General features: G+C 34.2%; 1 protein-coding gene across 1 annotated transcript in view; it reads left to right on the top strand.

Annotated features, from left to right (window-relative positions):
• Positions 1-22675, top strand: part of Dora (zinc finger SWIM domain-containing dorado) — a gene marked incomplete at its 5' end in the record, with an annotated part of 69317 nt that continues 46642 nt past the window's right edge. The window contains one exon of the mRNA XM_011063614.2: positions 1-412. Coding sequence (XP_011061916.2) covers positions 1-412 — 412 coding nt within the window. The remainder of the gene's footprint in view (positions 413-22675) is intronic.

Consider the following 22675-nt stretch of genomic DNA (forward strand, 5'->3'; position numbering starts at 1 on the left):
AAACTGGCGGGCAACCTGGCTCGGTCCTCCGGCAGCGGTGGCGGCGGTGGTGGCGGTGGCGGTCGAGCCGGTGGTAGAACTGGCGGAAGCGGTAACAGCGGCGGCGGTGGCGGCGGCGGTGTCGGCGGTGGTGGTGGCGTGGCCGGTGGCGGCGGCGGTGGCGGCGGTGGCGGTGGCGGTGCCGCGGCCGCCGCCGAACCCGGAATCGTCGTGGATCAGGCGGCTGCTGGACCTGCTGGTGGACACCTAATCGAATGGGAAGAAAATGATCGTTTTTCTTTCGACGATTCCGACCGCTTCGAGGAAGACTCGCTGTGTAGTTTCAGCAGCGAGCCCGAATCGCTCTGTAACAACTGGAGAGGATGGAGACGACTTCCGCCAACGTTTGGGTTATCCAAGAAGTCCTGCGAAGGTAAGCTGTTCTTTTGTCTTTTCCGTTGTACTGAAGGAAAAATTTGTGTCCCAATATTTCAGCGATTTTGAGAAAATACATTTTTTTGATACATTTCTGAGATTATAAAAGAATCTAACTCGGTTTCTTGATAATAAGATTAGTTTAATTACTTTAAATTTACTTTTCCTAGAGATACAAACTTGATTTTCTTCGAAATCATTTGTGGTTTATATTATAAACCATTTAAATACAGATTTTTCTCTCAGTACGATAGTATATGTTGATCATTTAATTGCTAAATTACTGTCCGAGATTTGAAATGAGTTAATTCTTAATTTGGTTTATGCTTCCACTTGGCCCTAATTAATCTTGTAATAATTTAAAATCTATTTTTGATGTCGATATATTTATAATAAAATAATAATAAAATTATTTTGATTATCTCGAAGAAAAATAAATGTCTTTAACACAAACATAACGGAAATATAATAAAAGCTCTAAATGGAGATATGTTAAAGGTCGAAGGTAATATCGATGTTTTTAAACAATGGAAACAATAAGACTTATTGTTAGATGATCAACAAAAACAGTATTTGTATCTTCTTTTTCACTGTGTTTTCAATTTGAATGTCACTTGTAAAAAATACGAATATATATTATTCACGCGGAAAATAAACATACACAATAGAGTTTGACGAAATTCAAAAGAAATTCTAACGTTCGATACATAATATTAGGTGTTGGAATTAATTCGTAGCGTTTTTTAATGAAAGAATGTTATTTATTTCACATGAGCATTAAAAAATACATTAATGAAAGTACTTCTCATCACTTGTAAAACGCTACGAATTAATTCCAACACCTAATAGAAGCTAGCACAAAAATCGTTGCGCGAGAAGTTTGTAATATTTTCGAAACAAAATTTAAAAATTTAAACCAATTTAATTCATTAATTAGTTAATTAGTTAATTTTATTGAATTATTTAATGCATAGTTTTTAAATAATTTTTATTAAATAGGATTATCGGATTATCGAAATACGTTTTCTTTCACTTTCAAAGGCAATCGATATGAATGTCTAAAAGTACACATATAATACATTTTGTTGACATTGTCGATACATGTACGCGGTGGATCTAGGACACTTCGTATTGCTATACGACGGTCTGGAAAAGGAAGCGAGCTTCGTTTTCTGTGCTCGTAAACGCAATTGACTTCTGTTTTCTTTTTCTCCTCGGTCCTCGCTCCATGCTGGAACGATCAAGGCCGAGAATAAGACCAAAATCGAAACGAGAAAGAGTACGCGAGAGAGAGAGTAAACGAAAGCTATTGCTCGCTCTCGTTGGAGTGCACAGTCACCCGATTCTACTTCGAGATTTCGTTGCACGTTGCACGATTTACATTGGCAGAGATATAATTCTGATGGATGCATCCCTCGTGGATAAGCTCGGAACTAGATTTAGACATATCGGGCATTTTTGTAACAACACAATTTTGTATATATATGTAAATAAACTTTCCAATCTTCTAAGATCCTTCGCGGATCTTTTTTATTACAACGTTTTCGTATCGCGTATCAAGCTCGTTTACGAATGAATCAATGCAATAAAATCGACATGTTGCAGTGAAAGTATTCGAATCCACTTTCTCATTGTAACGGTTGTACGCGTCGCGATAGAAAGCAAGTACATTTTTTTTGCTGCATTCATATCTTTCTGGATGATTTATTATATTTGGCATTTAATATATGTAAATATGTAAATTATATGTTATGTAAAAAACAACCGTATTATATGAAAATTATTTACATGTATATATGGTTATTTTATTTATTTTCATTTTAATATTTATACACTGAGAAAAGTTGTATTAAATTTTTATTTAGGAATATTTTTTTAAATAGTATTAGCTGAATATTTATTAAATTTGATTTAACTATCATTTTCTAATAAATATTTATTACAAGTAAGTGTTAAGTTAGTACTATTTAAATAAATATTAAATTTAGTACATTTTTTCAGTGTATACATTTATCGTTAATTTCGTTTTACTCTCTGATATTAGAAAAATTAGACACTGTACAGAAAATTACTCTATACAAATTACTCTTTACACAGCTTTATAAAATGGATTAGATGCTTTAATATATAAAGAAATTATTACTGGACAACAGTACTTCTCTCTGTATGAAGATGATTAAAGTACGCTTTTGTTGTCGACATGTTATCGTTTAATAACAACTACATTGGCCAAAGTATACAATTAGTGAAAACTTACATTACCATCTCTCATTATTATTTCATGCTTTCTTGAAATATCGGTCACGCATGTAATAATTTGAATTTTCCATAATTTGGATTTCAATTAAGCAGGTTAATGCATGCGCGTATGTTAATGCATACGATGATGTTTCGGGTTGAATTTACAACAGTTCGCTCTTCGTGATCGTTCTAACTGAGAATTGTAATGTTAGAAAAGTTCTCCTTTCCTTTCTTTGATTCAAAAGTTTCCGGCTCTTCTCGTTTTACAAGAAAGATAACATAGAATTTAAGTATAAATGGAAACTAACGGGACTTGGAATATCACAGTATTAAAGGCTAGCGACGGAAGAAGTTAACGCGCGAGTAATTTTGCGGTTGTGAACGCACGGCGTTACACAGTGTAAGCCTATTTTACAACTGCGTAATAGCGTATAGTTGTAAGTGCTTGTACTTGTAAAAATTCACAAATCACAACCGAATATGAAAAGTATATTCAACTACGATTGGTCAATTCTTACAATCATTTACAACTACGCTTACGCAATTGTAGAATAGGCTTAAAGATCTATTGCGATGAATAGAAGAGCGTTTGCTACACAATGATTATTTCAGCGGAGATTTGTTGCGCTACGTTTGCTTGCGTCATCGTTGCAGCTTGATAAAGAGAAAACACATACATACGTGATATATATTTCATTATACTGCCGTAGAGCTTACAGAATTAGCATTTGTATATTGAGATTTCCACGTTGTTATGATAGGAAAGGAGCAATCCCTTGAATTAAATAATATTTTGTTATTTTTAACTTCTATGTGCATTATATGTAAATTAATCATATATATTGTAAATCAATCCATTTCTGCACGGAGAGAATTTTTTTTAAGAGTTTACCCTGATTTCAAAATAATAGATAGAACAGCAAAAAGTATTCTCGATTATGTACTTATAATTGAAATCATTCATATACACTTAGTAAATAATAAATTAAATTTTTTGTCAAATTTAATTGTCCTTGAATTTAATTTTCTTGAATTAAATCCTTTAATTTCTATTATTTTAGTTAAATTAACAATATATTGAATAGGAACAGTGGCGACTTATAAAAATAACTTAAAATTGAGTATAATTTGATTTGATTTTATGAATTTAATAGTGTTATGTATATTATCTTTCGTGGAAAAATAGAATGCGTGATGATGATTGCCAGAATAAAAAGTAATCTCAATTCTGCATGCAAATTGATAATTTGTATTAATTGCTGTAATCTGTATTATTATAATTATTGTAATCTATTGTATCTGTAATCACATATTTTAATTTCTTCGTTCCAGCTTAAATTTTTTTACTATTCTAGACTTTCAAAAAATATGGAAAAATTCAGAGTTAATTTTCAACATTTCTATTACATAAACTGTGTTCCGAAATTTATTGCCAGTACTGAAAATCTATAAATCACTTTACGTAAATATATAGATTTTCATGGCAATAAATTTTGGAACACAGCCATTATCAAATAGTTTTTTAACAAAATTTTAAGACATAGTTTTATTTCAATTTTTTTTAACTATTTATACAGTTTGTCAATTTATGTTTTAGGCTCGTAGCCCTTTTTCCTCTTTACTTATTTTAACAAAATATTTTAGGAAAAAGAATCTGATTACGTTCTCTTTTATTTCGGAGAAATTTGAAAGTGAAAGATGAAATTGAAAGTAAAGACGAGTTTTATTATCAAGAAAAAGTGAATATCAAGAAAGAATACGAAACGTTTCAAATCAATGAACAAAGAACCTAACTAATTATTTGTTTGATTTGTTCAAGGTAAAGCTCTAGGTTAAAATCGATAAGTCGAAACGAACTAACCATCAACCATATTTGAAATGTATTTATAACGATGAAAGCGATTTTGACTAATGAAACGTTACATTGTTATTTCAAATATGAATAAAAGTATAATATTTTATTCATATTTGCGAAATAATTTGTAAATTTAGATTTTATTCAATTATAAGTACATAATCGAGAATACTTTTTGCCGCGGATCAGAATGTGTAAAGAGACTATGAAATATATTTTAGATTCACAAATTTTCCTTTTTTTTTTTTCAGCAATACCATATATGCTAGTTTTTCATAGAAAGCAGAATTACCTGCGGATACAATCATGCAAATTACCTTGCACAGTTTGCAAACGGTTTTCACAGTTTGTGTGTGGATTGAATGCATTAATGCAATTTTAACTTTCTCACACGAGCGTACGCGCTCGATGTACGTTCCCTTCGAGAATAAATGCAAATCTCTGCTGCTCTTTTCTACATTTCCCAGAGCTCTGAAATTGTCGAACTGTGTGGAAAGCGCGAGCAACATTTCGAGAGACTGCTCCTACGTTTAATTATTTCTTTTTTTATTTTTCTATGGAACTTTTATGAATGTCATATTTTACCGGAGCGCCTTTTGCAAAACGCGTTAATGTTGACGATTAAAACTTTTCGGCTTACAACGGCTGCTGTTCCTCTGTTCGCATTCTCAGTGGAAAATCATAGTCGTAGCTTCATTAAGATTTAAACAGGGTTTCTAGGAAGTTTAATAAAGACAGAAGGCGCGATATTGAGAACTTTCAAGAAACTTTCCGTTCTTCGCCTTCAAAATGAAGATCACTTTTAAGGAGAGAGGAGTACGTTTGCTTGTGCAGATAAGAGAAATTCTTCGAATGTTTTAAAGTGATCAAGTTAATGACATTTGTATACGCATGCTTATAGACTCGCATGCATCTGCATGTGTAACTTGTTTAGACTTGACCTCACTTAACCTGATGATATAATGAGAGATTGTGTTTTTCTGTTAGCAGTAATTTTAAAAGTTTAGTGATTAACTATAGCTAGAAAAATATATTTTTTTGTATTAACAGTAAATTAAGTCTAACTAGAAAATGAAAAGTAGGTAGATAATTTAAAAATAACACAAATTGATAGATGGATGCTCAGGATATCTCACAAAAATTTTAATTTTATAGTTATATTTTTTACTAGTATATTATTTTTTATTATTAAAGTTTACATACATCATACCTTAACGAGATAGAAGAATATAAAAATAATGAACTTTACTTTTGAGTATCTGGACAATACTTTCATTTTACAGAATAAGATTAAAGAAAACCATGGAGTGCTGTGGTCACTTCATTTATTCTCTCAAAGATTAAATTTCTTTTTTAATAAACGCGAATTGTAAAGTGCATTTTATTCAAGTCATTTCGCGTGTGTATCCGATGTCGATCTTTCCTTCATATATTTGTGCAAATTCGTGACTCATGTCTGCACGATGCATGCACTGTGTGTATCTTTTCACTATCATGTCAAGGATGAAGGTCTCGCGAACAAGATACTTGCACCGATTTCCTTGTGTTAATCTCACTTCATCAGCAATTACGGTTTTGCGAATTAAATAGATCGGCGTAGAACAGCGATGTCGGTGCGCATGGATAATTCGCAGGCTCTCCTGCGGGATTCCGTAGAGCGTATAAATTCCTGGAGAACTAGAGAGAATCGCTGGAAGCATTTCCAGCTGCGAAACGTTTGCATCACGCGCCCACGTATCTACGAGCCTAAGTACATATGCACGTAAGTTCCGCTTTCATGTAGAGCGGCTTTCGCATGCGGGCGTTATATATTCTCACCCCCCCCGTCCTATTCAAAACGTTCTCGCTTCTCTTTCTTCGCCAACAATTTCGCGCTTGAACCGTGTCTCAATTGATGATACATTTTGCGGATGACGTTTTCACGCTGGATTTCACGACGTGTTTTGGAATGCTGGAAATCACAAATGTGCACGTAACTATATTTTTATTATGTTTCTGAAACTTCCACACATGGCGCACGATGTGTTTGCAGTTACGTAATTCTGTATTTCAAGTTGGCTACAAATGTTTGTTGCTTTGATATTTGATCACGATTTAAATTAACGTTACACTATTTACATAGATTATATTAAAGATCGTAGAAAAACTTTTAGAGAAATTTAATACTTAATGTAGGAAGATAGTAATTATAAATATTTTGAGTATACTAACTCTGCAATTATACTTTTATTCTTTTCGTCTGCAATCGGGATTTTTATTATTTCAATTTAAGTTTTTTTGCTGTTTTAAGCTTTAAAAAAAATTAAGAGTTACTTTTCAATATTTTTGTTACATTACTAAATAGGTTTTTAATTTAAATGTTAAAACTTTTATTTTATAAAAATTAAAATTCGAACAAAAATAAGAGTGAAAAATACCAGTTTACAAATGGAAGATTAAAAGCACTGCACATAAAGAACAGTTTCGCTGAAAATTTAGCTAAAAATTTAGCTAAATGCAGATCTGAAAATTTTATTGGACTATAGAAATAATGTAGGACATGTAGGACGCTCAAGCTAGTTGCTGAAATATCCACATTTTTTACAGCATCATGTTTGAGTTTCCTACATAATTATTTTTATGATTCAACAAAATATTATAATATTTTCAGATTTGCATTTAATTTTTTAGTTTTTTTTTTCATCTGTCGTTCAATATTTTAATATATTCAGGCTTTTAATACTCAAAATAAATACTTAATTATTATCTTTCAGTATTAAACTGGATTTTTAAAAGGGAAAACAATTTGTAAATCTACAAAAGACATAAAACAATGTAAAACAAGACGTATATGCTGTTGCTCCGTTAACAGGCTCCTTGCCAACAGACTAGCTGTACAGCAAGCATCGTAGAGTATGCTGTCTTGCAACAACTTGACGAAACTCTGTTGATACACGAAATTCCATGGCCGATGATTGAAACATAGTCACAACATTTCTCGTGTATCACGAACACACCAAGTTCCCTAAATATCCGATTACAATTCTGCTGATATTACACCGCATATATACCGATTATATCCGAGTACACTCGGATGCTGCCTATACAGCTCACTGCATCTGAACATCTATTGACATTAGGCAAAAAGCTCGAGATTGATCTCGTGCAATGAATTGGCGGCGCTTATCAAGCGATTTTTAACGCTGAGAACGATATACACGTGGCTATATGCGTATAGTATAAATCACACTCGCGTGTATATCCCGCTCGAAGGACTCGGCCTGACATTGATCAATGAGCCTTGTCGCGAATCAGTGTTCGTTGTTTGTGCGCGAGCATTAACGCGTCCAAGTCATCGAGTAATTCATATAACGAGATTTTGTGAGTCGTCGAGACGAAAGTTGGACGCACGTACGCTATACCGGTTTTACCAGATGATTGTCTTACGGTTATTTGATGATGCTAAATTATATCGTAAAGTCCACACGAGAGAAAGCTTGAGATCTAGAAGTCTATTCTTGAATCTATATCGCAAACAAAAGTCTGTAATACACCCAGAAAAGGTTTTGCTAAAATATTAAAAAATTAGTTACATATAGGAAGAACGATTTCACTGAAGTATTTAAAAGATTAGTTAGAAACAAATCTCTGAAAATAATTTTGTTGGACCATCAAAATATTAATAATTTCTAAAATTAATTCATTTAAATGAATATATATAATAATTCAACATCTTAACATTTAGACCATAGTGGCGCTTCGTATTTTAAATGTATCCATCAAAATAATTAGGAATCTCAAACATGCTAAGCAATGTTGCAAAATTTTGACATTCTCACTAGTTTTCTAATTATTTTGATGATTCAACAAAACTATTTTCAGATCTGTATTTATACTGAGAGAAGGAATAACTATTATTTTGTTGATATGTAACTTATAAAAACTTTATTTTTTAACTTAAAAATTGTGTTCTAACCAAATTTTGATTAGAACAATACAATTTTTAAATTAAAAGATAAGAAAGTTTTTTGTAATTCACATATCAACAAAATAATAGTTATTTATACTAAACATTTTTCTTTGTATACTTAAATTTTGAGATATTTTTAGTAAAATCTTTCCATGTGGATACAGATTTGAAAATAATTTTATTAGATCACCAAAATAATTATATAGAACGCCCAAGCTGATTGTTAAGTATCAAAACTTCTTGAAGTATTTCTTGTTATACTTGAATTCCAGATAATTATATTTTAACGGTTCAACAAAATTATGTTTAAATTTGTTCTAGTTAAATCTAGTTAAATCTTTAAATATCTCAACAAATCGTTCTTTCCCTACGTATAATAACGTACCATAATAATATTTTCGTAGACGATATTTTTCAGGAATAAAGTTCCTTGTCCGAACAACTGTGCTCATCTCCATTACGCGATGAGTCGACATGAATAGGGAGGCTTCGTCTAATTAAATTAGCTGCCATTCCGAGACTGTGGTTTCTATCGTATTCTCTCCTGATCGTTATATTCCGTGGGTAAGAAGTCGATTTGAAATATCACCAAATTACCGTATCTTATCTTCTGCTCTTCCGGGCACGTAGAAGGTAATCGATATTGCCGTATCGCGGAAGATACAAAAGAGAAATATTACCGCTTGAAATATATCGGCAGCAGCAGCAGCAGCAGAATTGTCACACAATAATATCGACCAGTGTAATACACTCGCTCAACGTGAATTCCCGCGACGACGTAAAGCCTTCGCGCGTCGCGGAAGCTACCAGCGTATAAGTACCCATTATCTGCTACAGAACTAACGTAGAACAATGGAACGCGCGTCTCCCCTACGTAATTACTGGCATGGCTTGCCGTTCGAGGGCGAGGGTCTTTCTCGTACCGTTCGCCTAGGCCCAGGGGTGTACAACTTGGATATTAACCCACGTAGTCAGTGCCCCTTAAGGTCCTAGTAGATCCGAGTCTGCTAAAGAACAAGCAACGGATGTAATACGTTTGCTCAATTTTATTAAACTGTTCGATTTTGCTATTTTTATATCTCTTGTATTGTATATCGAAGGGGTGGTTTGAAGTATTTAAAAATTTAGTTAGATACAGATCTGAAAATAATTTTGTTGAGCCATCAAAATGATTAAGTAAGATACTCAAATTAGTTGCTAGAATTTTAAAACTTTCTGTAGCATAGCTCATTATATTTGAGATTCCTATATAATTTTTTTGATGTTCGACAAAATTATTATTAAATCTGTATTTAGCTGAAATTTTAGATCCTTTAGCACAAAATTGTTCATGTATGTATTTATATAACAGCACAAATTGATTGATTGATGAAAAGGAAGAGTAAATGTGTGATGGTTAATGCAATTGATAGCAACGAAAGCTCATGTAATTAATGGAATCAAATTATCGCTCAGCTGTATATTTACAACAGGAAAAGGGAAGCGAGATTAACGATATAATCGGTCTTTTCACAGTTCTATCAAAATGAAACTTAATGATTTATTACAGCATACAGGTATACATATAATTCCGACTTGGGAAACATTCTGAACCTTTTATATCATATGTTGTGCACCTCTGGCCTAGGCGTGCCGCCACTCCGAGCTTCTTGCGTACATTGTATCTATAATACGAGGGATGAGAGAAAGAGCGTGCAGGTTCACGTGCAGTTCGCCTTACACGTGCGTTGTACTTCCAGCTCGCGGTCGCAATTACTGTTCCGGCAACAGATGCGTTCATTCTCGTTCATGTTGCTTGTTCCCGATATGTGCTTTCTTAAGATATGACATGCGCAAAAGTAACCCGAGAAGATAATTCGTCGGATTTGTCGGTTTGTTTTTTTTTTTTTTTTTTTTTTTTTTGCAAAATTACATAGACTATGAAGCAGCTTTTATCAGATAGAAAATTTTATGACAGTTCTTCAGTTATCAGCCATCAGATTCCGTGCGCTAAAGTTTTTGTGAGACAGTTCGAACTTTACAATCATGGTTGTATTACGGAAAAAGTGATTTTGTTGAAATATTTAAAAGTATAGATAGATTTATAAGTCTAAAAATATTGGATCATTTAAAAAGTATCCGCGGTTTTTTCATTCAAAAATTGAACAAAAACCGCGGATACTTTTTAAATGACCTAATAATTCTACTGGATCACTGAAATAATTATGTAGGAAATTTAAATGTGACGAACAATGTTGTATATACACTGTTAGGTATCAAAAGAGCAATGGTAATTTAATCCCGCGAGTCGAATAACATTTTGTTATTTTTAACTTCCATGTGTATCCAAACTGAATGTAAATCAATCTATTTCTGTGGTTCGTTTTAAAATAAACACGTCGATATTAACGAATCAATAGCGCCTTTGAAAGTTTTCTAATCAATTGCGTGGAGTTTGAAAAATAACCAGTTGATAGAATACCAATCTTTTTTTTCTCATTTCGCGAATCGGACCAGCTCTATCTTTTCTTTCTCTTTTCCAACGAGGACACTGTTAGATAGATGTTCAAAAAGCAGCAAGAGTAACTTAATTTTTTTATTATTTTGTTATTTTTTGTTAATATTTTTAACTTCTATGGTCAATTCGTTTCCTTGATTAAATTGCTTAGTTTTAAAATAATCAACGTTTATATATAAAAGGTTTAAAATAATTTATTATATATGCATAAGAAGACTTCTTCCTCTCGAGGGTTACAATTACAAACCTCAATCATATCAAATGTTGTTACATTGAATGCTGAATACTGAGTACATTTTCCAATAAGTTAAAAGAAACATGTATAATATATAATAAAAATATATCATAATTTAATTACGCGAGTATTAATGCAAGTATTAACTAATTAATACAGAGAATATAGAGGGGAAAGAAAAAAGGAGAAGTCGCTTATTACGAGTTGATACTTAGCAGATAGCTAAAATTTATTTTTGGATCTCAGACAGGTTTAATTTCACAAGTCGTTCAGTAGAATGGGTTCATTAGATTTGTCTACTCTAGAATACAAATGTAATAGTATTAGGTGTTGGAATTAATTCGTAGCGTTTTACAAGTGATGGGAAGTACTTTCATTAATGTATTTTTTAATGCTCATGTGAAATAAATAACATTCTTTCATTAAAAAACGCTACGAATTAATTCCAACACCTAATACTTCCTGTTCTTTTTTCGACGAACGCTTGTAATGATAACGACAACGCGTAAAATGGCAATGGTATATTAATAAATTTCAATGCGGTGTCGCGCGTGTCGGACGTTCAATTTCCTGAAAATTACATTTTTGTTATTATCGTAATTCTCTACTATGCCTTCCCTCCCCCTCGGCAGTACGTATCGATTTTTACTTTTCCCGGGTCAGCGGCTTCGTCAGCACATCACGAATGCGTTCGGCGAGTGCATATCGATATTGACGTGTAGGAAATTGAAATAAATTATTCCTTGTTACGTGCCGCAGCAAGAACATTGTAGATAGCTGCTAATGGGTCAATCGATCATTCATCTGTGTAGACGTATAGCGTTCGAACGATTTACGCGAGATATTGATATTACGTTTGTAATTTCGAGTATATCGCAAGGCAATGTTGGAATATCCCATGGTGGTACATCTTGTATCCTAGATTCAGAGCCGCAAAGTCTTAATACAAGCATGTGCAGACTAAACATTTTTTATAAATTCCATAACTAAGCTCATTTTCTTAAAAAAACAGCTTCTACGATTTAACAATCCTCGGTTCTTTTACATCCGTTTGGGCAACACTCTGCACGGATCAGCGAGACTTTAGCTGGATAACCACCTCGAGCGAGAGTAACGAGAATAATGTTACGTAGAAATGTAACGCAAAGGAACAAAACTATTCCCTGCATCGCGAAGATCGTCTCGAAAGTCCTTAAGGACTCGTCAGGCCGGATGAGAATGAAGCGCTCGAAGCGCTCCATTGTGAATTCCTCAATGCAAACAAACTACTTAATAGCTATTGTTACGAACGTACCGACGAGCTCTATCGTAGCGCACAATTTCCTTGTGTCGTCCGAAAGTCTCGGGGAAAGTTGGATAAAACGGTGTGCAAGGAAACCGGGAGTACTTTCATCGTCTTTCGTTGAAATGCATGATTCGAATCGCGAATACAGTAGATACCGCATTTGCAAAGGAATTTCTTTTAAGGAACTTTTTCTCGTAATTACCATTTTTCCGACGTCTTCAAATTTGTAGGAATTGCACAGTTAATGCATTACACGAATGCATGAAAAGAACCGCAATAAATTTTTCGGTTTAATATAAACATAGTAAATCCAATAAACTTTAATCGGATTTATTCAGTGTCTTTTATTCGGATTTTTCTTCGCTATTTTATAATTCCTAACATGATTATTAAGTTGCGAATTAATGTTCCATTAAAGAGCAAGATGTAAAAAATTTAATTTGAAATGGAATGGATTCATATGTGAAATTAAATGAAGAATTTATCGTTTAGAATTAAAAAAATTATCTGTATGCATCTTCGATAATAAAAAATTGATTGCACAAAGGATTTGCAGGTGAAGCGGGATAAGTCGCAGTACAGTTAACTCATACGACACTCGGGACTATCATGTACACGGAAAACTGGCGTTAACAACGGCCGCAAATTCAATTTACCGACAAACTTTGTCTTCGAATTCTCACCTCAACGACGGAAACCGCCCGCACGGTGCGTATTACGTCCCGCCGCGAACAAATAGTCTCTGCCACCTTGAAAGGATGGACCAGAGGGTCCGCACAATATAGCAGCGTGCACTCTCGGCGTTCGGTATATCGCTCGCGCATTTAATTACCGGGGTTGCATGACGGTACAGCCGTTGGTGAAAAGGTGACGTGCACCAACACTATCAATCGACCTCGTCTTTGTATTCATTACGGTCGCGCGTAGTTCGGGAAAATCATTGGGACGAAACGAGTCTGCTTCGCTTCGCTCTCCCTATAGTCTCTTCTCTTTGCAAGAGCACAAATCCGCCTGTATATTCTCTCGACTTTCGGTATCAATGTTAATTGCGTCTGCAATATTCTCGAACTAATGGAATAATCTCGTGATAACGAATAGCGCTTCTTATTAAAATTAACGTTTCATAATTGCGCACGTGTCAACTGTTCTACCTTGAATGCATAAACTCCGAATGTAACGGTGATACCATCGCTTTTACGATACTTATTCGGCCTCGTTGCGTGCACTTTTACAAGGCGAAGAAACGAGGCAAACATCCAACATCAGATCGAGCGGCTGTCCGTTTCTTTCTTGTAAGGGCAGACACTGATCGATGCAAATCGCGTGGGACGGAAAAAATAATGATCGCTTTCTCGCATGCACGTGTCGTTAGTTTACCTTTGAGAAAAATCCTTTTAATGGCACTTTGCGACAATATTTAACCTTCTAACCGTGTTCGGGTCTTTTTTGACGCGAGCGTTTTTAAAAAGTTCTCGTGGTATTACAGTATTGTCAACAAAAAAATTATTATATTATTTTGAAAATGATGATATGAATACGGGTAGAGGATTAATGATAATTCATGACATGATCACTGAAGCCACCGATGTTTAAAACTGTGTTATTCAAATTAACAGAGTTGTGCCGTATATTTAAAAATTATGTTTATATGGAATATTTACGTATTGTTTACGTTAAATTTACAGGAATTTTTCATGTATAGACAATACAAGCAAGGTAAAATATGTAATTATAAATTGGATAATATAATACAGAAAGATATAATTAAATTTTATTATTGTTAATAATATGTCTGACTTTAATATTGTGATAAATAAAAATATTTAAGCGAGATAGAAATTTTAGTGCAGTCCAATGCAACGACAAAGAACGTAGGTTTCATGGATTGATTTACATAGATGACACGTAAAATATAGTTTACATTGTGTACATAGACGAATAGATCATTATATTTTATGCGCACAACTTGCAAATTAGATTAATTAGGTTAATTAGGTTTGACAATTATCTATTTACCTGGATTTTGATATCCGGCGGGGGGGAGGGGAGTGTCCGCGGAATATTTTAATTAGGGTTGATGATTTCGGTCTGTAGATATCCGGGTATTCAGTTATTCGATTGTAATATTATTCAGATCATATCTGAATAATCAGCAACTCTAATTAATATATCTATTTAAATCCTCTATCAATATAAAATTTTTATCTTTTATCCGCAATCTGGATCGTCGAACTTTAGTGCAAGTTTTTTGGACTGTATAAAAATCTGAAAAAATTCTTACATAAATATGAAAGGTTTAATAACGTGTTTTTGCATAGAAGTTGGATTGTATTTTATTTATTTTTACAGGTTAAAATTTATTTACCAAAATTCACAATCAAAAAATCAATTATGCCTTTAAAATTTACAACATTTTATATTTAATACAAAAAATTTGATGCATGTTACAGAGTTCAAGGCGAAGAAATTGCAATTTTTTCTCATTTACGTCGCACACGTCATCCGTGGCGTACTTTAAACGAGGTACAGCTGGGTTAAACAGAGAATAAGACAATAACGAATCGCCTACCCGTTTTGTCGATGACTCTGGTTCAGGGTCGGTCATTGCACTTTCGTGGTCCGAGTATAACAAAGAGAACGAGTCGGGGCAAGACGGGTCTATTATTCGTTAGGCTCACGACTTTCGGCGTTAGTTTTTACGGCTGTCTCAGTCCGTACGATAAGTATCTTTATACCGTACACGAGGGATGCCGTCAGTACCGTCGTTCGATAGGTCGAACAGTCTCGCATATTTTTCTTGCAAACACGTTTACCGCGATTGGAACAACTTCACGATCAAGCGGGGAAAAAGTTATGCCGATTGAAGTTTCGCTTATACTGTACGAAGAATTGGGTCTCTAACTTTTAAGACAAACGTATATCTTCTTCACTATTTTTCCGTTTTTTTTTTTAATAGAAAAACAAAAGAGTTCCGTACTACTCATGGAACTTAATTTTCTATATTAGTGCAGAAATTTCGAGATATTCTAAAAAGCTGTACAAAGTTAGCATGGAGTAGGATGGAATTATTTCAATTTTAATTTTAAAGTAATATCAAAATTTATGACGACAAACAATATTCTTTGCAGTGACATGCTTATAACTATGTTATACAATCATGCTTCTTGATTGCTTCTTGAGAGCACAAGCATAATCTTTAAATCTTCAATATGTCTTGTCCAGAAATGTAAACATTATTGCGAGAAATGAATGAAAAAATCCTGCTCTACTCTATCACTCTTTAAATTGGGATGTGTCACTTTATATGATCAGGTTTGCGAAAGGGAAAATTAAGACTTATCTATGCACGATATTTCTTGCACAAAATACTCCAACCTCAACTGGTGTGTTGTGTTTTGTACTTCTATTATGAGAGTAGTAAGCAGGACACTATTTGTGTCACTGAACAGGCCACAAAGCACACCATGCGCGGTCCGTAAACCGAATCCAGAGAAAAGCGCAGCGAGATAGGGCAGGTAGTCGACTTCGACATCCGGTTTGCCGTGGAACGAAGTCAATGCACCTGGCTCGCAGCATCGGACCGATCCTCGAGAGCTGTCTCCTTCTTACGCAAGCTACGTTATCCTTTAGCTCCTCTCTTCATCTTTCTTTCTCCCTCCTTTTCTTTTCTTTTTACTGGGAATCTACCGAGAAAAACGCTCTTCGATGGGGGATAAACAGCCGACAGACAAGCCGCTTGAAAGTTACATTATGCGCATGCTGCACGATGCAGCACAAGTAATTTTTTTTTAATATATCGAATCGAATACTCGCTTGAAGCTGCAATAGCTACTATTGTTCTTACTGTTTCAAATAGAGATGCATATTATATGCGTAAAATCTATGAAAATAATGTTTCTTGGATCACGTCGCAAATAAGCATCAACATATAGAATGGACTAAACGTTACAATAATCAAATTGATGATTTAATTGTTCTAGGAGACAAAATCACCAATGTGGGACTCTTACTAGTAAGAGAGACAGGTTTCCTATTCAGAAAAAAACATAGTGACAACTGTACAAGTTTTATATATACATAAATATGTTTTGTCTTAGTGTTGATAAAATTTACTTTTACTATGCGATAAAAAATATAGGTATAAAGTCTGGAAAGTTGTTCGTGCTTATAGTCTTGAGAATAATATAAGGTTATAATCATTTAAATGGATTTACTATAATTGTACTTTTTTACCTTACACCTCCGATATTCTTACTTTTAGACAAGTAAAGTTTACTGTCATAAGTTAGACGAAAACAGCCAGAATATTTATATAGTCTTGTAAAGTAAAAATTATTCAACCATTTTTATTCGTGTAACCACCATGTTTTTCTCTAATAATGATTGTATGTTAACTATAGTACCTATTTCTAATTAACATAATTTTATAATAAGCGCGCGTTTGACTATTACGATGCTCATTGTCAGTCCATTTTATATATCGATGATCGCAAGCAATTCGACGCGGCGTTCTTTGCGTGCATTCATACTAACGTGAGAGTAAACATTCTGTTTTACCTTGATATACCAGAAAAACTCGGTCATGCGAAGATCATAATAATGACATATGATGAGGGCTTTATTAAGCATGCGCGTTTTGAACATCGCGAAAGAGCCACGTTGCTGGGTTTGTTACTAAATTGTTGACCACTATTATGAGGAAAGCCAGAGCGAGGAAAAGGGATAGAATCGTAAAAGTAAAAGAATATTACAAGCCGAAGGAGACGGCAGAATGATGCACCGGAGAAGACGGCTGTGTGTCTCTTTGTGAGGTTCATGGCCGTCTTCTTTCAGGGACCGCAGGATCGATGCTGCGAGGAGGATTCACCAACGAGCGGGGAAAGAGGACACGGCCCTTCCGTTCCCTCGTTCGTCCTGGTCTTTTTTCACTCGGGTCAGGGGAAGGTGAGTCACAATAACAAGCTGAACGGGATGTAAGACGGATAATGATGACAGAAAGAACGATGACCGTACCAGAAAGTCCTAATTGTGTGACTCGTCTACTTTTCGTCTACATCGTACGCCACGCTGTGCATCCTCATCGAGTCCATTGTATTGGCATTTAACCGAGAGACACATTGGAAGACCAACGTGACTTTCTTGAATGCCGGTTTAAAAATCTGCTGGCGAATCGGCACAAGTGACAAACAACAAACTGCGAGCTTGACAAATCTGCTCGTTTATACTTACGAATCTCATACAAATACAAACTGTGAATTTCGAACCATAACATTATAGCTTGCGACATTAACATTATATTTCTTAATCCTTGCCTGAACGAATGTAATCGTTTCACATAGTTTTTTAAGTGATGAACACGAATTTATTTTCTACTTTGACTATCATAATTTTGATAAAAATGGCATCAAAGGGACAAAAATGACGACTTTAAGGATTTTATAACATTATAGCACACCGGCGGCAATTTTTTCCTCAATTTTGTTAATGCCACGCGAAAGTATTAATTTTTAGCTTCAAAATACATTTTTATTTCGATATAATTTTTCGTTTTCGAGATATAGCGATTTGAAACTAGCAATATTGTTTACATGATTAATTATTTTCCGTAGTTATTATTTAGAAAACGGATTCGTCTTCAAGTAAAATACATTAAAAACCAACTAAAATTGTTTACACAATTTTTTATCGCAGACTAGCAAATTACGCATAATCTGACGCTGAAGTCTGCAGCACGGTGCATGTTTTCCGGTTAGATTGTTTGCCTTTTAGTAAATTACTAGAAATTTTATGTTCAGTGTGGTCCAATTCTAGTAATTTATTAAAACGCAAGTAATTCAGCAGGAAAAAAAATATCGTACGTGCCACAAGCTTAACTTTACTATCTACGAATAATGCGCGATTCTTCTTCGCTTTTTCTGTTCCCGGCAAGGCAGAGATTCGCTTTGTGTGTCGCGACAAAAGAATCAAGGTTATTCACCTTTCGCCCGTTCCTGATTGTTAGAAGCTAGGTAGACAATTCGCAGGACACAGATCTCGTCACGATAAGTTGCTTTTTGTTTCCGAGGCTGCAATTTAATATCGACAATTTTGCTCGTTTGCTGTCAAACGATGCGTAAGCAGTGACCATACAAGATCTTGGCTGGACAAGACCGCGGGAATAATTTATCATACGTTTGTTGACAGCGTCGGATTGGAATTCGTATCTTCGACATGACATCACGAGATTAATAGTGACTTGCGTGTTTTTCGTCTCGCTTGGCTCGAAAATAGTGTGACGACGAGACAAAGAGAGTATAAGACTGGTGGAGAACTAGGAGCGAGCCTCTTCTCTTCTTGAACTCGCTTTGTTTCGCTGGGCTTTTATTTTTTTCATTATCATCATAGACGTAGATTACGAAAGACAAATGTCGACAACGCGTCCGTACTAACTGAGCTTTTTCTTGATTCATCGCTGGCGCGAATTGATTCACCGGCTAAAAATATTGAAAAATATATCTCACTCCTCTCCCTCGCGCTCCCTCACGCGGATGATTAAATGCCGCAATTCTTACGATGTTTTGCGCGCACGCGAGGGTAGTTGTATCGATCGGACACCCGCGGTGTCGCGTTAGCTACCTTTGTTGGTGAACGCGGTTGTACTCCTGTTAAAGACGTGTTAAATATTGAATCGAACAGTTTATTTCATGGAATTTTATCGTCAACCGTGTAAAACATTGTCGAGCATTATTAATGATTAAAAAAACTTAATGATTAAAAAAAAAAGATGCATCGAGATACAACTTCTGTGAATTGTACTTTGTGTATACGTGTTTTACCTTGCAAGATTGAAGATATGAATATATACACAATGTTTTTTTCTTGCTTTTATGCTTGAAATTATGCTTTACATAATTTCTACGTAATTGGCTCGCTGTCGTATGACGCTAATATCAACATTTAACACGGCGCGTTAGTTTCCTTAAAATAATCCCGCGCTGCCATGGAAGACATACCTTTACATGTTACACACTTCGCAAATTGCGGTTAACACGAAAACGCTAATCGCAAACGAGAAATTGCCGAGATGTTAACGTATGTCATATCGTCTGCATATTATCACTATCACCATCATAACGATCACCTCTTTCCTCTTCATTAGATTTTTTAATTAAGAATTTTTTAATGAAGAAGGTATATCAACAAAGAAACACCAATTATGGTCAAAGTTAGATATGCTAATGTATTTATATGTATTTTTAAATAAAGATGTAATTAAGATATAATTTATAATTTATAATAAGAAGATTTACAATTTATTACAAAAAAATAGATAATTGATTTAATATACAGATTTTGACAGAATTTGGCTACAAATTTTGTGTGTTTATCAAATCATTAGATAGCAAAAGATTTGATAGTTTAACAAAGAAATTATGTCTATAAACAATTATCAATATGCTAATTCAGCTAATTCTTTGTTACAATGAAAATAATTAATGTAATAAGACTTTTTCATTACAGTAGCGAAAGTATATGCCATCTTAGCTAACATATTTTGTTAAAAATTAAAATTTTTTTAAATTAACTGATCGTCAATTTAATAATAACGCGCTACTAACATTCTAAAATTCCGTAAATAACTTATTGCGAAAAATATCACTTTATCCGAAGAAAAAAAAATCACTTGAGTCTAATTAAAATAAGAATTCTGATTAATTATGATAAAATTTTCTGATTCATTCATTTTCAACTGAGAAATTTTTTTCAGCATATAAATGTGAGGTAAATATGTCATAAAAATTCCCAATATAATAATCGATATTAAAATTCAATCGAATACATTTTCAGTCACATGTAGATATCCTTTCTCTCTCTCTCTCTCTCTCCTCCCTCCTCCATTTTCTCGAGAACAAATCGATGTCGGCTGGCTATCGTCGCGTCGGTGGTAGCAACAACTCGCTCGCGTGCTCACGTTATGAATAAGTGATTGCTCCTTCGAACTTAAACGCGAAAAGTCTTGGTCGTCTGAGTCGCGCACGTGCACGGTTTCTCACGGTAAACAGAACTCGCCGCCGTCGCGCTTCTTTCAACGGTGACGCGCCCGCAGGCTCGGGACGATCGTACGCGAATCTACATAAGAGCGATACGCCCAACGTACGAAGAACAAGTTTTAATAATTTGTATTGAAATTATCACGCAAAAACTTACTCCGCGAACGGACAAGGCTATATTTTCGAACGTTCGGATCGCAACGCTCGCGTTTACGACCGCTCGCGTTTTTAAAGAGTTGCACGAGTGGCACGCAAATTCAACAGCATGGCTGTCCACGTTGCGGTCGTTTCGCTGGCATCGGCAATCTTCCATCCTGATGTAAATTCGTGCGCGGTGGCGCTTAGGCACGCGTGAAAACGGCTTATTCACGAAGTCTCGCCGGAATAAAAGGGACCAGCTGTGATAATAAATAATTGGTCGGTACGACGCGTAGAATTTGCCTCCTCTCTCGAATTTCGAATAGCACGAGCTTGCACATGCGGCGAAAGAACAATGAGTTGCTCCATTCTTTTCCCTTGATACGTCAGTATCGAATATCTATATGCGAACGGCAACGTTTTAAAGAAAATGGAAATATTAATTATTTTAGAAAAGTGTCGATATCCCTATATTTTTAATGATAATATTTTTATTAATAAAGTAACATTAATAACGAAACGAATAGATTTCATTATCTCCTGATTTGCATTGACATTAACTGTTTCTGTTTCGCAAGATATGTAAAATGTATCATTATTATTAGCATTAATATACATACATTATAACGTAATTTACATAATATAATTAGAATAACTGCATTGTTAGATATCAAAGGAGCAATAGCAAGTCAATTTCTTGAATTAAGGAACATTTTGTTATTTTTAACTCTCACGTGTGTTAAAATGTAAAGCAATCCTTTTCTGTTTAATTAATTTCAAAATAAATAACGTCCATATTAATCTTAGTAAATAATAGATGTTTTAGTCAAATTTAATACATCTTTATGAGTTAAATTGTTTAACTCTATTATTTTAGTTAAAATATTTTATTTATTTTATGTATTTTTTACTTTTTATTATTTTAGTTAACGATATATTTAGTAGGAACAGATCTATAGAAATGATTGAAAATAACTCAAATTGAATGTGATTTGACATTTGAACTTAACAGTATGTAGTGATATTAGATTTTCACAATTGTATTATATGCTTCTCTGATATCAACAATCTTCTAATTGTATTGGATATTTATCACAGATAACGATACCATTGTTTGAACAAATTTGAATATGCTTGAGGTTATGACGAATTAACATAAAAAAACTAGATTATATCTTAAGCGGTATAGCACAACTTGTACAACTCATTTAGGATTGATTAATTGTACCGGCGATTTAGTCCAATGAAGGAGTGAATTGTGATTCGTTTCTGAGAAATGTCAGGCTTTAAAGGATATATACGAGGGATATATAATACATATATACTCGCATATATAAAATACGAGAACTTACGAATAAATTTTCAATGTCTATATATAAATACGCTGTTATCAATGAAATTAATTATTAACTTTATGTTGTATAGCAATAAATAATAATGATTATTAGTAATTGGTTAATTAATTAAATGATAATTATAAAATGTATAAAGAAAGTATCTCGCATCAACCGCACATCTTTTGATCTGGAAATTATTTAGCGAATTTTAAATTGATTTTTCTTTTATGAAATTTCAACAGCGGTGGCTTGAAGCGTTTTATGTTATATATGATGAAAATAGAAATGAGGTTTATTCCATTTCGATAAGAGAAAGAATTGAAAATTAGTCAGTTAATTTATAAAATCATAAAAAGTGATTGTATACTATTATACGTTAGATTCTCGTAATTTGTTCATGATCAATGGGCGCGTGAATAACACAGACGTTAAAAGGATAAGAATACAGACGAAGTAGACGAAGCTCGGTTGAAACCCTTTCGTTAAGAACAGTTTTGTAGCCATCTCGTTCGTCTAGTTCACTCCGACACTCGATGCACTAAAAATATACGCTTAACGTAACGACGCGTTAATGTGAACGGGCCTCAGAGTCAGTTGCGGCTTTGTTGTAACTCGCAAAGAACCAGTCGCAGCGGCGACCGAACGTGGCCTTCTTTATACGCGATTAGCTTTGATACCGACAAAGGAAAAAGAT

Source organism: Acromyrmex echinatior, chromosome 14 (genome assembly GCF_024713525.1).
Source record: "Acromyrmex echinatior isolate Ae372 chromosome 14, ASM2471352v2, whole genome shotgun sequence".
Classification (NCBI taxonomy): domain Eukaryota; kingdom Metazoa; phylum Arthropoda; class Insecta; order Hymenoptera; family Formicidae; genus Acromyrmex; species Acromyrmex echinatior.